Source organism: Polypterus senegalus, chromosome 2, assembly GCF_016835505.1.
Source record: "Polypterus senegalus isolate Bchr_013 chromosome 2, ASM1683550v1, whole genome shotgun sequence".
Lineage (NCBI taxonomy): Eukaryota > Metazoa > Chordata > Cladistia > Polypteriformes > Polypteridae > Polypterus > Polypterus senegalus.
Genome location: NC_053155.1, coordinates 314714717 through 314731991, shown reverse-complemented (window position 1 = coordinate 314731991; position 17275 = coordinate 314714717). Strand labels below are relative to the sequence as shown.

The 17275-nt window shown below is 41.0% G+C and overlaps 1 protein-coding gene across 1 annotated transcript in view; it reads right to left on the bottom strand.

Annotated features, from left to right (window-relative positions):
• Positions 1–384: 384 nt before the first annotated feature.
• efnb2a (ephrin-B2a) overlaps positions 385–17275 on the bottom strand; it is a 50729-nt gene continuing 33838 nt past the window's right edge. Inside the window, exons 3-5 of the mRNA XM_039745933.1 lie at positions 8656–8748; positions 8118–8216; positions 385–2388 (exon numbers count right to left, since the gene is read on the bottom strand). Of these exons, the coding sequence (XP_039601867.1) occupies positions 1994–2388; positions 8118–8216; positions 8656–8748 (587 nt within the window). The 3' untranslated portion in view covers positions 385–1993. The remainder of the gene's footprint in view (positions 2389–8117; positions 8217–8655; positions 8749–17275) is intronic.

Sequence of the window (17275 nt, the reverse complement as noted above, 5' to 3'; positions counted from 1 at the left end):
GTGTACACGTTCTGTTCTGCTGCTTGGTCAACGTAATTTTTAGGTTCAAGAAAGAGACAAAATAATCATTTCGGTGACAGTTCATTTATACATATGCACTCCTTGGAGGACTGGGATTCCTAGTGCGGTTCGTTCTCTTTCCTCCCACTTCAGAATATAAAGATATTGCCATAGTAACGGATCTATGTAAAAATACAACTAATTTTGTTTTCATTATTCCAGAGAGTGCCAAAGCCTTAAACACTTACAAATAAAACCACTTCTGTGTTGCTGCACTGTATAAAACAAAATAGGAAAAAAGGAAAAAAAAACAAATTTCCACAACATAAGGGGGGAAAAGAAATGCGATGCCAGTGGGAGAGAGGAGACAAGAATTCCCAGAACATTGTATTTATTGTTTGTAGCCATTTATCATCATTTCTGTTTCTTCACCTCCTGTAATGCGAGACATGAAGGGAGAAGATGCTAGGGCTTACTTAATAAAATAGAATTAAAAAAAAACAACCCTCACAATGTCCGCCCGCCCTCCCACCAATATACATGGATATAGGTTATTATTTGAACAAGGCAGCTACAGATTGAACATTTAATAAAAAAGGGACATAAAAATAGCCTAGCTTGCATAATGTGCATTTTTTTTTCTTTTTTACCAGAATATATTATTACATTTCTCATACCACGTAAGTCATGTGCTATATTTACCTAGAATAAATAAGTGTTTTCTGCCCCCGAATGTACAGTTATTTTTCAGGAAAAAAAAAAAATAAAATTGAGTGAAATAAACTGCAACTATTTAATGTGCTTTACAGTGGAACAAGAGCACCAATGAACTGCTGTGAAACTCACAGGACCTGCACTGCAACGTACTCACAGAACAGTCGACGTAGTACCTCAGTCTGCTTCGGCGTCAACCAGAAGACGACCAGGGTCCTTAACAAGCTGTAAGGCAGTTTACAGGTTTATTTATTTATTTTTTTTTTAATTGTTTTATTGCCTGTACCTACAAATAATCCTGCGACCATACGACCGCGCAACGCACCACGCCGGCCCCCCTCACTTCTCCGACATTCTCCGCTTTCACCTTTCTACTCCGTTCCTTTTAGCCGACTGCGTCCGCCGGTACCAAAGTGCTACTTAAAGAAACATCAAGGGGTCGCGGAACGTAAGTAAGCAGCGCACCACCACCACCACCATCATCATCAATGTGTGGCGGCCCCGTTCAACGTGAACTCCACGTGCATGCCAAGCTCAGCCTTCCAGTGGACTTGCCTCCTGTTCCCCACGTCACTCCACTTATTTAAGAAAACTTTTCAATCTACTAAGTCTGTTTGTGGCTTTTTATGTATGGGTGGGGGGGAAATTGTGATGTTTACATGCAAATTAACAGTGTCAATATTTCATAAAAGTGGATAAAAAAAATGCCTCAAAAGTTTGGGAAGAAGTAAAACAAAACCAAAAAACGCACATCAAAGTGTCTTCAAGTAATTAGAGTTGTGATACCAGTGGCAAACTTCAAAAAAAAAGAAAAAGGAGAATACAGACTTACTTTGAGAAACTCCTAAAATTAAAAAAAAGTTATGCTTAACGTAAAATAAAATAAAATAAAATTCAAGGGCCAAAATGTTTTAATGCGCAGAACATCCAGTCAGCGATGCTCTGTTCTGTTCAAGCCATCCCTCATATTTAGTCTTTTTTGCTTCTGGTTTTTTTTTTCTTTCTTTAAAATTCCCAGGATGTTGGCATCGGAACAAAATTTCACCTCAGCCGGTACTCCAGTTTTAGATAAGCCTGCTTGCATACCACCACAACCATGGCGATCCACCGAAGTTGCTCTCTTGATCTCTCGTATGGGAGTTCATGTTCAAGTCTTTCATAGTGCACAATTAGCCACTGAAAAAAACCCCAACCACAAAACGCAGCTCAACAGGGAATTCTCCATTTAAAAAAAAATATATATATATGACTATTCCTCAGCAGTGGTCCTCCTGCTAGTTCAAACTTTATAATAAATGTTCGCTGGGCTCTGTGGTGGCATCTCTTGAACTATATAAACTGGATGTCCATAGTCCCCACTGACTTTTTCATAATGAGGGCAGAACACGCTGTCCGCAGTCCTAAGAGGGATGATAATGTCACTGGGTTCGGAGCCATTGTTGTTTCCCCCGCGTTTGGGGGTTGCGAGGGTGCTGAGAGAGAGCGTCGCAGAGTGTTGTGGAGAGTGTTTCCTATGCCTTCGACGGTATTTCATCAGAAGGACAACCAGCATGATGATGATGATGATGAAGATGACAGAGCCGGAGGCGATCCCAGCAAACAAGGCCACTTCAGATCCAACGATGCTGGAGGAATGGCCTGCTGTGGTGGTCCCATCTGTGCCAGATCCAGGGTCTAGTGGGGAAAAAAAAAAAGATAGTAAAAGTTAGTCAAATTTTAAACAAGCATTCAGGGAGCATAAACTATCCTTACTGGACCAAAGCTATTACATTAGACAAAAGGACACAAACTTCAGAGACCGTCCTAATGCAGGAGAGGTTTGACTGAAAAATGAAAAATTGACAAAACGAGACCACCACCCTCCCCTCCAAGCTTGTTTGTTTAGTAACCGTTACGACGTCCCAATCTCTCATCCTTATTAAAAAGGTTGTCAAGATTTCTCTTCCCACCGCATGAAATGGATTTAAAAAAAACAAAAAAAAAAACAGAGTACGACACCAGGTAAAGATTACGAGATGTACTGCATTTAAAACCTTTTTAAATATTTACAGATGTCGGCTGCTGCCAAGTAGTTGGCACTGCCTCCTCAACAAGAGGCAAATCACGTGCATGTTGCTTACTTGCATCCATCTACTTCCCAAATGTACTCGAGTAGAGTTGTGTGTTCACAGGGGTGCTGTGCCCTCTACCAGCAGCACTGGGTGCCACACAAACCTAGATGGAGTAACGTATGGCACATTCACTCTTTTTAATGCCAATTTAGGAGTCTGGCATTAGAAGACACAGCTTTGGTATGCGGGAGGAAAAGCGGAGTACCCCTCCGAGAAAAACTCCCACACAGAAATGGAGTATGCAAATCGAGACCGAGCCGACGGTTTCATTAAAATTTGCTCACACGAGGGTTTAGGGAGTGTTGGGATTGTGTGCTTCGTGATGGATTAGTGTCCAATCTTGAATTTATTCCTGCTTTGTTCCAGCACTCCATAACCCTTTATACTGCAGGTAGGCAGTGCATCATAGTGGTTAAGGCTCTGAACCTCAAACCCTAAGGGTGTGGGTTAAAAGCCCACTGCAGACCCCATGTGACTATGACCAACCTGAGCTAATTCGGATAAATTGAAAAATAAATTGCATCTCAAATGTTGCAAGTCGGGCGGCACGGTGGCGCAGTGGTAGCGTTGCTGCCTCGCAGTTAGGAGACCCGGGTTCGCTTCTCGGGTCCTCCCTGTGTCTGCGTGGGTTTCCTCCCACAGTCCAAAGACATGCAGGTTAGGTGGACTGGTGATTCTAAATTGGCCCTAGTGTTTGTGTGTGTCCTGCAGTGGGTTGGCGCCCTACCCGGGATTGGTTCCTGCCTTGTGCCCTGTGTTAGCTGGGATTGGCTAACCTGCGTTCGGATTCAGCGGGTTCGATAATGGATGGATGGATGATTGAATGTTGCAAGTCACCCTGACATGAGCCAAATAAGTAATAATTGATCTGGAAAGGCAGATCAATGGAGGGATGGATCTGAAAGGCCAATCTCACTGCTAACACCAGTTAAACCTCATGCAGATGAATTCACCTGCTTGTGTTCCAAAAAACAAAAGCAATGGAACCGATTCTCTCTCAGACTAGTCGTCCCCCGTGGCTCCGCTCATGTAGTAGTGAAGAGGTCCCTGCCCGGTTCCTCACTCCCGATGTCACGCTTCCCCCTCCCCTCGGCCCACAGCCTTGGTCTCAGATTAGCACAAATATAAAATCGCTCCTGCAAAGTGAACTATGATTCTTAGCGCAAAATCAACCGGAATGTTCAAGCAAATTATAGAAAGAAAAAAGAAAAAAAAAAAAAAAAGACCAATCTAATATCCGTAGTTCTCTCGTGAAAAGCAGACAGATATACAAACGTTGGATTTTTATACATCTCTTCTTACGCTACTGTGGCTGTCGGTCTGTCCGGGATTTTAAATCACCGGTGGCGCACAAGCCGTTTGACCTATTGACCTGAAATTTGGTACACATACTATGTGATGTCAAAGATCTGCTTTCAAGGTGATAAAAAGAGCAAGAACCTTGGAGGTCAGTTATTTTATTTTAACGTAGTATCAACTCTCGGCAGCGGCCAGCAGGGTGGCCACACGGTGCATGCGTACGGGCGCCGTTCTCATCCCTACCACCTTCGCCGTCACTTCCTCTACCTCTTCATATCTTAAATATTAAGACACTTAACTGTGTTAATCAGTTTTAACGTGAAAAGATGGCAACGAGAGAAGAGAAGCAGCGGGCCACCAGAGTGGATGAAAGAAGAGCCGCTCAGGAAGTAGCAAGCGCATCAACCTCTGAGCAAACAAATGATAAACAGAGACAGAGAAAGAGGATAAAAAGTAGGAATGGTCAAGTCAAGTGGATTCATGGCACGTTATTGTGCACTACACCGTTACTGGTGTTTAAAGAAAAAAAGAAAGGCGGATTGCAGTAAACAATGTTTACAACTGTATTAGCAAAAAACACATTTTTAAGCAAACATTTGTATAGTGCTCTTTACAAAGTGTGCAGGCCCATTATGCACTATTTCTTGGAATGAGAATGCGTTACATATTAAAAAAAAAAAACACGAACACACACTAGACATCTCCACACTCTAGACATTGCGGTCATCTTGCTGTATTAAAAATGTCTAAATGTGTGAAGTTTGCTTGCAAAACTCTTTCTCCACTCAATCTGCAAAGTGTACCTAATCAGCAAGGAATGGCAAGTGCATGCGTATTTTTCACCCCGACACGTTGCATGTATTGATTTATTCTTACAAATTTAAATCCATGCAAGAAGAGATCAAGCTGACCCAACGTTTGGCAAACAGGCTAACAAAATGCATAGATTGCGAATCACTCTAACTTATGTCATTGTCCCTTTGGTATTAAACAGCTGCATTGTGCCAGTTTGATCCAACAGTAATTTTAAATTTCAAGCTATTAAAATATTTGGAGCGTAAAAAGGATTTAAAATAAAGCACCTATTAAGTGTTAAATTTAAATTAAATTTAGCTGAATGTTGAAAATTGATTTTATTATGTAGGGAAGGTAGAGCTGCAATGTTTATTTGGCCCCTGTGTGTTTGTGTGTGTGTGTGCGGGCATTTTCACCCTTCAAGACCAGGGGTTGTTCCTGCTTTGTGCCCTAACCCTGTTGGGACAGGCTCCAGCTTCCAGGCTCTGGATAAACCAATGGATGGATAAAGTGAACTCCTAAACCCAAATCACAGAACCTACAATTAGTGACATTGCATGGTTCATGAGGGTCGAAGATGGCATCATTGGGCAGGAACACACCCACAGGTAATACGAACACATACAATACTTGTTAGCACAAAGCTAATCATGTTCAGAAGAATGACTCGTGAATGCTTTGAAATCAGATTTTTTTTTTTTTTGGTTTGGTCGGGAGCTCCATATGGGACATACAGTTAATCTCTTTCTAGTTATGAAAAGCCTCGCGCTTTGGGGGTCGGGGTCACCCCTAGTTTTGGCCCTCTTGACCACCTCTCACCAAAAGAAAATTTTTACACCGTATTCTGAGCAGGAAATGACAATATATAATAAGAGTAGTCCAAATGACCCTTGGACTTTTTTTTTTTTTTAATTTTTATGCTAAGAGTAATTTTAACTCAGAAGTTTCTCAAAAATGATTAAAGGACTTGCAATCTTTTGATGTGTCATGCACAACTTCAAGGGTTCAGACCACTAATGGGACACGAGGGGCCAAAGTTACTTTTTCACAAAACAAAATAAATAAAAATTGGGAGATTGGTAATTTAGACTTGTCATGTGTCATTTCGAGGTAGAACACCACCTTAGATGGCTTTCCACCATCTTCACTTATTGACTGTATTGCTGAAATGAAATCCTGGTTTTCTTTGAATTTACTTAAACAGTGACGACAAAACCGAGGTTCTCCTCATTGGCTCAAAATCATCATTACCCAAAGCCGATAATCTTTCTCTTGCGATTGATAACTCCGTTGTTTCCCCATCACCTCAGTTTAAGAGTCTGGGTGTCATCCTCGACAGGACTCGGTCTTTCCAACCTCACCCAGTCTGCTTACTTCCACCTACGTAATATTAAAAATCGTATCCTCCCCTCCCTCACTCCCCATACCACCGCCATTCTTGTTCACAATCTTGTTAATTCTCGTCTGGACTCCTCTTTGGTCTCTCTAATAAATCTCTCCATAAGCTTCAGCTAGTCCAGAATTCTGCTGCTCGCATCATTACTCGAACCCCATCTATTCACCATATTACTCCGATCTTGCAGCAGCTTCATTGGCTCCTGATTAAGTTTCAAATCGATTTTAAAATTCTGCTATTAACATTTAAGGCCATTCATAACCTCTCCCCCCTCCATATCTGTCTGACCTTCTTCATGTTGCCATTCCCTCCCATAACCTTAGATCCTCTTCCTCCATCCACCTGACCGTCCCTCTCGCCCATCCAACCTCCATGGGGAGCGGAGCGTTCAGCCATTCAGGAACTTCTGAGAACCTTCTGAGCTCAGAAATATGAAATCATTTTCAACCTTCAAATGTAAACTTAACACATCTGTTTAAATGGTCTCTCTTTGATTACAGTGGCTTTAATTCTTAGATCTTCTGTTTTTTCTGATGTTAGGTGGTTTATAACGTGTCTATTTATTGATTGATTGATTGTTTGGTGTCCTGGAGTTCAGAAAGGCTCCTTGTATAAATAAAATGTATTATTTTTTTTTTTAAGGTGACGTTAACCTGATTAATGCAATGTTATTTATGATCATTTATCCTATAGACCTGCATCTGAGTTTAAAGAATAAGGTACTTCTATTCCAATCAGACATAATCCGTGTTGCTGCGTGTATTAGTATGCTCTGCCATGGACAGTCCAGGGGGTTTATAATTAAAACACGCGTTTAATTTGGTTTTGCCAATCAAATACACAAAACTCCTGTATATATAAAATACGCTTATGTGGACGTCAATCTATACAAGATGTTACTAATACGATTTGACAAGTACACCATATCGGGTTGGGCAGTTTTCATCAACTCTGTAAACGGATGAAACCTTCTTGTTGCAAACGTGGAAATCAGAAAGCAACCCAATGCGATTGAACCTTCTGAAATGACAGTTAAAACGTCGCGGCTGCAGACGTGGTCAGGTTTCCCGTAGTGATGGGAAGTTCGGATCATTTTACTGACTCGGATCTTTGAGTCTCGTTCAGCAAAATGAACGAATCATTTTTCGAGTCATTTCGTTCAATTCTCTTTCCGGCTCAGACTGCATACTAGGTTAAGCTTATGGGGCTGTCACGTGATGAGCGAACGACTCGAACCCGAAGACTCGAAACAGGTGAATCAATTCCAATACAGAAACTATAGGAAGTTGTGCAAATGCGCATGCGCGACTGAACGAAGCACTCCCACGAGACGACTCGCTCTTCCCGAGTCACATTAAAGATTCGTTCAAAATGAACGAATCGTTCAAGAACGACCTATCACTAGTTTCCGGGTGAATCGTATCCGCAGCGGGCCATGCAAAACGTAATTAGCAAAGTTTAAAAGGATCCGACCCAATTTATATCTTCCATTTTTCCCCCCCATATAGCAACAGCTGTGTGGATAAGACTTAAGCATTGTTGTATGCGTGCCACCCCGTTCTTGTTAACATATTTTAAATTCTTGACTTTTTTTGAATAACGAGCTCAATATTGCATGTAGGAACCATAAACAAGCTTAGCGGTCCGTTTACCCCCTCTGCTCATTTTCGAGCAGAAACATCCACACGGTTTATTCAGCAGACGCGCTCTAATCCGTTCAATTACTCTTCATTTTTGTCTTTTCCTTTCTTAAAAAAAAAAAAAAAAAGGGGAGGGTGACAGTGACTTTAAAATGCACTTACTGGGTGGTCTGCCTGGATCCGAAGGTTTATTGGTAGCTTCTGGTGCCATCTTGGGGCTTCTGGTTGCCGGAGTCCCTTTTCGGGGACCGTCATTGGGTCCTGTAAACAGCAAAGAGAGTCTCGTGAGTAAAGCGCCGACGGCTTCGGATTTTGAACGAAGACACCAAATTTTCCCAGAGAGCAGTGCGCCGAGACAGTCGCGCAACCTCGAAATTAGGGGAAAAAAAAAAAAAACAACACGCCAATGGCAAACTGGGTGGGCAGAATGGAGGGTCGGTGAGCAGCAGGGAGAAAGGGTGAAGATCTGGTCTTAGATTAGGTAGGTCACGCCGTGGTTCATAAAAAACACCATTGTTATAGTACTTTAAATTTGTGCGCACAATATTATACGTAAAATGTGTAATTTGTGCATTAGCTGTAAATATAATGCTGGGAGCATGTACTCCATAAAGAGCGCTATACAAAAATGAGATGAACTTAACTAGATTGAGTCGATTTGTGAAATACCACCAGAAATAAGCCAACAAGTACAGTTTACCTTGGCCGACCTTCATTATAATCTTCATAGAATTCGTCTGACACACTCCACCGTCTTGATTCTCCAAGCCCGCCAAGGATCCATTTGAAGTGGCTGAAATAAAAAACAAATTCATGATTTTCAGTTTCTAGTGCAATTTAAACACTATTCATCCAAACTGAACGATGCCGCTGCATACAGAGACTGCTTGACTGACTGACTGACGGGAGTAGGACTTCACAATTTGAAAGACTGATTTGTAGCAACAACTGGAGGATGAGGAGCATGAAAGGCAATATAAATACATAACACAAAAAACGACTTGCTCCAACAAGACAAAAGCCCTACATACAATTTTTACCAACAGTTTTGTTTCAGTTCCCCTCTATACGTACTGGCAAGTTAAGAAAAAGAAAATCTTTATTGAATACATCAAAAGAAAAAAAAAAAAAAAATGCCCTGGTGGGTAGAGTGCCCTGGACCTTGGCAAAATCCTTGGGTGGCAGGAACGACCATCTATAGCATTTTGGAAACAGCTGTCGTGATTAATAATACAAAAGCAGGATTGTGTAGCCAGTCTGCCCCTTTGGTAAGCACAGCAGTTTCCATTTGCAATGCATAATTTAAAGTGCTGGGTCTACACCAAGAATTCTTTCAAGTCAATTAGCTTTGACTCATTTTTAATAATTGGTGCCATAAATTGCAAGCACTATGACACAGTAGTGTGTGTGTGTGTGTAGGGCTAGAAAAAAAAAAAATCATGAAGCAGTTTCAGCTCTTCTGTACAGCTGCTATTTAAACACACACACACACACACTCTGAGTACAGGTATGTAACTGAGAAGGATTATCCTTCCCCCAGGCATCCATGAGGCAGTATGTGGACACAAAAAGAAACATTTTTGTCAAATGCAGATGTCAAGCTTTACTGACAGACCAAGGGAGGGGTGTGTGTGTGTGGTGGGTTAGAGGATTCCACACTAGTTTTTAACCTTGATTTAAAATAAAGCTACCAGTGAAGAAAAATGTGACGTACATACAAACAGAAACAAATGTGTCCGATAAATTTTATTTGATCCCAGTGGAGACCGAACACATGCCTGAAAAAAACACCCTCATATAAAATTTTATACATTTTTTCATTTGATAATTAGAACCGCATCCCTAGAGTCCGGGTTACAGCTTTTACACAGGCGGCTTGCGGCCCGCGGCCCATCAGGTCAGTAACATTCAACTAATCAGATGAAAGAATAAGCTGCCGGATTTGCGCTTGTGTTAGCTTTCATTTGGAGTGATTAGAAAGAGAGACAAGTAAAACGGCAGCAAAGCGCAGGGGTGGAGGCGTTCCTTTTGGAGACCATTCTCACAAACCGGAAGGGAATTAAAAGCCTGTCATTTTAGCAGCTTTGCTTAAATCTTCCCCAAAAAAAAAAAAAAAAAAGCAGTACCTATTTATGGTTTATTCTCTATAGATCTCTCTCTCTCAATCTATAGATATATCTCTATGTAAATATCTATTTCTGTATATCTATATACAGACATGCATACATCTGTTGCTCTATATACACATATACACATACATCTATCTGTCTATACATACAGACAGACATCTCTCGCTCTATATACACATACAACGGTCTAGACAGACAGACTGCGGTGGGCTAGCACCCTGCCTGAGGTTTGTTTCCTGCCTTGCGCCCTGTGTTGGCTGGGATTGGCTCCAGCAGACCCCCCGTGACCCTGTAGTTAGGATACAGCGGGTTGGATAATGGATGGATACATACAGATACACACATTCTTTAATTCTTTGTATTTATATAGCGCTTTTCTCACTACTCAAAGCGCTCAGCAATTGCAGGTTAAGGGCCGCGCTGAAGGGCCCAACAGAGCAGAGCAGAGTCCCTTTTGGCATTTTACGGGATTCAAACTGGCAGCCTTCCGATTGCCAGTGTAGATCCCAAGCCTCAGTGCCACCACTCCTCCACATACATCTCATTACGTACACAAACACCTCCACCTATACCTCTCTATATAAAAAAATGTATATAGAAATAGGTCACCCTAATTCGATATTCCAAATTCAATTTATTCTTATATTGGTGTTCAGTGAAAAAGTTCTATATAAATTTTTCTATTATAAAAATCTGAAAGTTAGTATATTACTACACACAGACAGGCCAGTATATTGTATTACACACACACACGTACTAAAACACTTGCACAAATACACATTTCTCTCTCTCATTCCAGTCAAGGTCGCAGTGTTACAATCGTCGTAAATAGCACTTAGCAAGAGATCACCTTAATGACGATGCTCGTTTATTTCTGGGCACATACATAACATGATGCAGTTTAGAGTTGCCATCGATACAGCACTGGGCCTTCGGGCTGTCCAAGCGGACACTAGTGGGGCAAGCAAACTCCACGCAGAGACGTCAAACTAGAGGAACAACTGCTGTGCAAAACCAACCTTTGATTTGTACACTCATTTATTTAAGTAATCTCATCTATGAGCTACACAAACTCCGAGGCCTGCAAGATCAGGTTGCATTTACAATGTTAAAAAAAAAAAAAAAAAAAGTACATTCTTTTGAGTGACCCTGAGCAAGTGAGGAAAAAGCGATTTACTCAGGGTCACCGAATGGAGGTTTGGCTGTAGGCATGAAATCAGCAGGTTTTTTTTTTTTTGGTTAAGGACTAATCTTATCTGCTTTTCTGCACTGGCTAAATAACATTTTAGGCAGAGTATATATTACATGATAGGACAGACCAAAAAAAAAATAAAAAATTAAAATGTAAAACACATCTTTGTTTCAATACAGCTACTTCATTCAGTACAGAGTAACAGGAAGATCAAGAAGTGAACTTTTGGAGAGGACGTCGGTTTATATAAATTTTATACAGAAATCTTTCCGATGCAATGTTATCGTCCTGCATGGACGTCTGAAGATCTCCTCACGGCCTTGAGAGATGTCATAAGTTGTTTGTGTGCTATTGCTAACATTGTCCTCGCTCGGAGAAACTGCCCAGTGAGGGCACATAGCCCCATCCCTTCCAGTTTCAGTTAACCAGTTATACAAGGCGAGACACAAAAATAACCGGATTAATAAAAAAAATAAAAAAAGATATACTGTACATATGATAAAATTACCTTCGGACTTCCAATACAACTCGGAGTCCTGCCACGTGCAAACGTTCACTGACGACACTGCTATGGTGGGCAGGAGGAAGAGTACAGGAACCTAATCAAGGACTTTGTTAAATGGTGCGATTCAAACCACCTACAACTGAACACCAGCAAAACCAAGGAGCTGGTGTGGATTTTAGGAGGACCAGGCCCCTCATGGACCCTGTGATCATCAGAGGTGACTGTGCAGAGGGTGCAGACCTAGAAATACCTGGGAGTGTAGCTGGATGATAAACTGGACTGGACTGCCAATACTGATGATCTGTACAAGAGAGGACAGAGCCGACTATACTTCATTAGAAGGCTGGCGTCCTTCAACATCTGCAATAAGATGCTGCAGATGTTCTATCAGACGAGTCCCCTCTTCTATGCGGTGGCGTGCTGGGGAGGCACCATAAAGAAGACGGGCGCCTCACTCCTGGACAAACTGGTGAGAAAGGCAGGCTCTATTGTAGGCACGGAGCTGGACAGTTTGACATCCGTGGCGGAGCGACGGGCGCTGAGCAGACTCCTGTCAATCATGGAGAATCCACTGCATCCACTGAACAGGATCATCTCCAGACAGAGGAGCAGCTTCAGAGACAGACAGACTGCTGTCACCGTCCTGCTCCACTGACAGACTGAGGAGACCCCACACTACGCGACTCTTCAGTTCCACCCTCTGTTGTTAAAACGTTAAAATTAAAGTTATTGTCTGTTATACCTGCCTGGCACTCTCCTCCACCTTGCAGTTTTTAAACTTGCACTGCTTTTTTTTTTTTATTGATCTTTAATATTGTTATCATCAGTATGCTGCTGCTGGAGTATGTAAATTTCACCTTGGGGATTATGTATCTATCTATCTATCTATCCATCCTCCCCATCCCGATCTCTACACCGCTCCATATGCATCTTCCATGGAGTGCTGGAAGGCTTCTTGCATGAGGCTCTTCAACAGTCTTGACATTTCTGTCTTCACTTCATCCATTGAAGAAAAATGTATTTCCCTTCAGGTCACTTCTGATTTTCGGGAACAAGTACAAAATCCCAGGGAGCTAAAAATCAGGCAAATATGGAGGACGATCGAGGACAGGAATGTTTGTTTCTTGACGCTTTTACGGAAAAAGGGAAAATTCACGAGAAAATTTGAGGTTCGCTCTTTGATTCCTTAAACCCGACATTCACTTCTTCACAATGGCTTTTAATTCTTAACCCGTTTCATTTTCCACTTGCCTTTTGCTATTTTCTCTGTTTTATTTGGTCCCCTGACCGGTTTTTAGTATCTGTTTTAATTCTCTCTTAATGTTTGTTTTTAATATTTTGCTTTTAGTCCTGCTTGTTGTAACTGTACAGCGCTTCGGTCAGTTGTAATGCTGTGTTTTTAAGTGCTCAACAAATATGGTATGGTATTCTCGCAGCAACTCGTGTTGGGCTCTTCACAGGATATACCTAGCCAGTTGGCGGTTTGAGAGGGCGTGTAGGAGGGCATCGAGATCTAGGATTCATGTCCAGCCGACCTACAGACTGTTTTCTAGGAAAGCCCCCCCAAGCCCAGTCCAGTTACTTTTGTGTCCGGAGCTCCAATGATAAGACCCTAAAAATCTGTAGCTGAAGACAACAAATTTATTTCTATAGCACATTTTCATACAAAAAGTAGCTCAAAGTGCTTTACATAATGAAGAAAAGAAAAATAAAAGACAAAATAAGAAATTAAAGTAAGACAACATTAACGAACATAGAATAAGAGTAAGGTCCGATGGCCAGAAAAAACAAAACTCCAGACGAATCCATTTTCTTTTTGCATTGTGCTGAAGAGCAAGTATCATTCATTTTGTTGAACGATTCAGTTCATTTAAAGAGACACCCCACACAGGACAACCTCGGTGTTTTAAATTTCACCTTCAATGTGTGACTGGCCACACTACTCCGAGATTATACTGGATTTAATGTATTATACCAGAATGAGAAACATTTTAGTTATTTTTAAATAAATGAACTAGCATGAAAATACTTGCCATTTATAGATTTTGGGGGGGAATGTTACTGTGCAATCAAACTTCCCTTTTTTTGCAACTAGACTTGACTTTCATGTATTTTTTTTCCCCCTCCTTATTGCAGATTTGCCATGACAAGACTTCTGTATCCTCCATAATTCAAAAGATTGGTGTGCTGGCATCCAAGAAAAATTAAAATTAGACAAGACCTCAACCACTATATCCTGAACTGGGTAAGATTAGCAAAGCAAAATGACAAGTTACCAGTGTTCGATATGTGAAGTAGGCTTAGTTCATTTTCCGAATATATAAAAATGTTTGTTTTAAAAACTCTTAAAAAAAAAAAAAACACAACTCTTATCCAAGTGGACAAGTCTCGAAAAACAATAAGCTCACATATTTATTTAGTCATCGCCGTCTAGATTTTCAGGCACTGCCGTCATAACCAAATCCTACACGATCGTAACACTGCTCCTCCATTAAAAGCAACAAGTCTGAATTTGCATATGTCTACTTAACTTAAAAAAAAAAAAACCCTTTAAGTCCCAAACCATTGAAACCTAAAATAAATGAACTAGCCTGCTGTAGTTTACAAGACAAGGAGGTTGGAAAATGGCTCTTTTGTGCTGAAGAATGTGGCAATGGAGCTCTTTTGAATTGTGAGGCTTGTAATCCCCTTTCACTATTTACCGCTGCATAAAAGGGTTCATGTTTAGTTCCACTTGCACTGGAAAATTTATTTAAGTCACAGAGGACTGATTTAAGCATGCATGCTTGTTGTTTTAACCCGATTAAAAAAAAAAAAAAATCTTAATTTATTCATCTAATCACAATCAGTCGGATTCTGATAATAGCATCAGCTCACTAAACAGGAGACGGAAAGCCAGTTAAAAAAAAAATTGACCCCGCAACTTTTTTTTTTTTGGATTGAAAGCAGTCACTGCTGGAACCTGATAGTTCATTTGGTCCAGCAGACAAGGCCAACGGTGTCCTCAGTTAGTACGGTGTTAAGGAATTAAAAAGTAGTGAGGGGAGTTCAAAAGAGAAGGGGAAAAAAAACAGGCGAAGTTCTCACTGCATCACTGCACATTAGCTCACCCTTCCTTTAAAAGGTCAAATTATTTTAGGTTAGAAAGCACCCTTTTTAAAAGGGTTGGGGGAGTGCAAGGAGGTGTTGATAGTTTTGTTTTTTTTTTTTTTGCTTCCCTCCTTGGGAGCCATGAAGGCACAAAGGGAATCATTCAGCATTCCCAGACTCCTCCTCCTCCTCCATTTCTTTTCTTTAAGGAATCTGATTAGGGTCCTGTTTCATACCTGCATGGTGCAAATCCTGTAGCACATTTCACTGGAACTCAGGAAGGCTGCATTTGTGTGTGTGTGTGTGTATTTAAATAAGTACATGCATAAATAGGTAGAGAAGTAAAGAGCTTCAATAAAAAAAAAAAATTACACCTAGGGACAAACTTTTAATACTTCTAAATAAAAAGGTTCAAAACCTTGAATATTGAGTGGGCAGTTTAATTATACAAGTAATAGACACCTCAAAGCACAGAATTCACACATTTAAAACAAAAAAAGTGGCATGTATATTTAAAACAAAGCATAATATTATAGGTTTTAATTATAGGAACATCTGCCGAGATAGGCTTCACCCTCCCATAATATTCACTTGAATTATGAGGTGGCTTTGAGAAGAATTAATAATAAGCCACCAATGTGCAGCATCCACCTAGATGATGCGATGGCAGACATTTTTGCGCCAGTTCAGTACGCTCGCCACACATTAGCGGTGAGGTGGTCAAGTCGCGAGAGATCTAGTGAGCCAATTAGAGACCCGGGAAGGATTAGAGGGCCAGAATGACTAGGTGCTATGGAGGGCAGTTTAGCTTGGACATTGGGATACACACCCCTATTCTTTATTAAGGGGGCCTCGGGGATTCTTTATGATGATGGACAGACAGACAGACACACACACACAGACAGAGAGAGAGAGAGACAGACAGAGACAGACACCCAGAGAGAGAGAGAGAGAGAGAGAGAGACACACAGACAGACCGACACCCAGAGAGAGAGAGAGAGAGAGACAGACAGACAGAGACAGAGACAGACAGACAGACCGACACCCAGAGAGACACCCTTGTTTTAAACATTTCTTCTGAAGGGGGGGTGCCATTTTTACAGCACAATGTCCCAGTTGCTGCACTGGTGGCATTGGGATCCACATTCAGACCACAGGGTAAGCACCCCCAGGTGACATCAGCAACCCAAGCTTTTCCTGGTTGGTCTCCCATCCAAGTACTGGCTGGGCCCAAACATGCTTCAGGTGCCCTCGTTTCCCCATGTATCATCCATAATTAAATTAGCAGCAACTAAATAAAGAAGGACAGCCAACCAGGTGCACCCCAGGACTTAAAGGACATTTCCTACTGTAGCAGGAGAATTAAACCTGGTTTAGTCTAAACGGAGGAGACCGCATTAAGACCTAATCCAGGTCTTCAAAATAGTCAAATTAATTGATAAAGTAGATCCAACAGAATTCTTACAAGTTACCGTAATTGTGAATCACAAACTTGACAACAATAGTGAAAAATTAAGAGGGAAACAAAAACAAAACAAAAAAAAAAAAACAAAAAAAACAGCATTTAGGATTGAAGCCAGAAAGCACTTTACACAAAAAGTGGTTTGTGGGTATCTGCAAGAAACTACTGAGCCATAGAATTCAAGCAGAAACCCTGATAACCTTTAACTTCTACAGGAGATGTTGGGACAGCGTGGCTAATACCTTAAAAGGGGTTTTTTTTGAACACAAGAAAAAAAAACACAAAACCAACACTGAATGGCCTCCCCTCATCGTCAAATGTTTATGCTCGATATTCTAAACAGACATCCAAAAATAAATAGAGATTACACGCCACGATCCCTTAGCAATAATTGTTTTCATTATTTCCCTAAATGATAAATCTAAAACCTGCTCAGTCAGCTCAGAGAACAATAGTCTGAATTCAGGGTTTCATTTCAGATTCCTTTTCTCTTACTTTTTCTCGTTCCTTCCTCCTTGCAGAAGCACAATGTACTTGGCTAATTATTCAGTACTATTATAGCACCTTTCAAAGTACACACTTCACACAAAAAAAAAAAAAAAAAAAGACGACAAGAGATACAAGGGCAGCTACAATAAAAAGGAACAGTTTGGATGAGAACTCTCGACACACTAAAAACGCCTGGCAAAGGTATTAATGGTCCTTATAATTAGTTTGCCGTAGGCAATCAAGCGTAGAGGTTAGCTTTTTTTTTTTTTACTCTGTTGTTGCCGTTTTCAGTTTTTTTTTTTTGTCCACTTCTCTGCCCAACGTTAAGGGTCGATAACTTTTACCACTTTAGTCCAGATGCACACAACCCCAGAATTTATATATAGTGTGGCTTAAGAATTCACAGCTGCTGTGTAAGCGGCACTTATTTCAGTGTAAAGTAAGGTGTGTCTT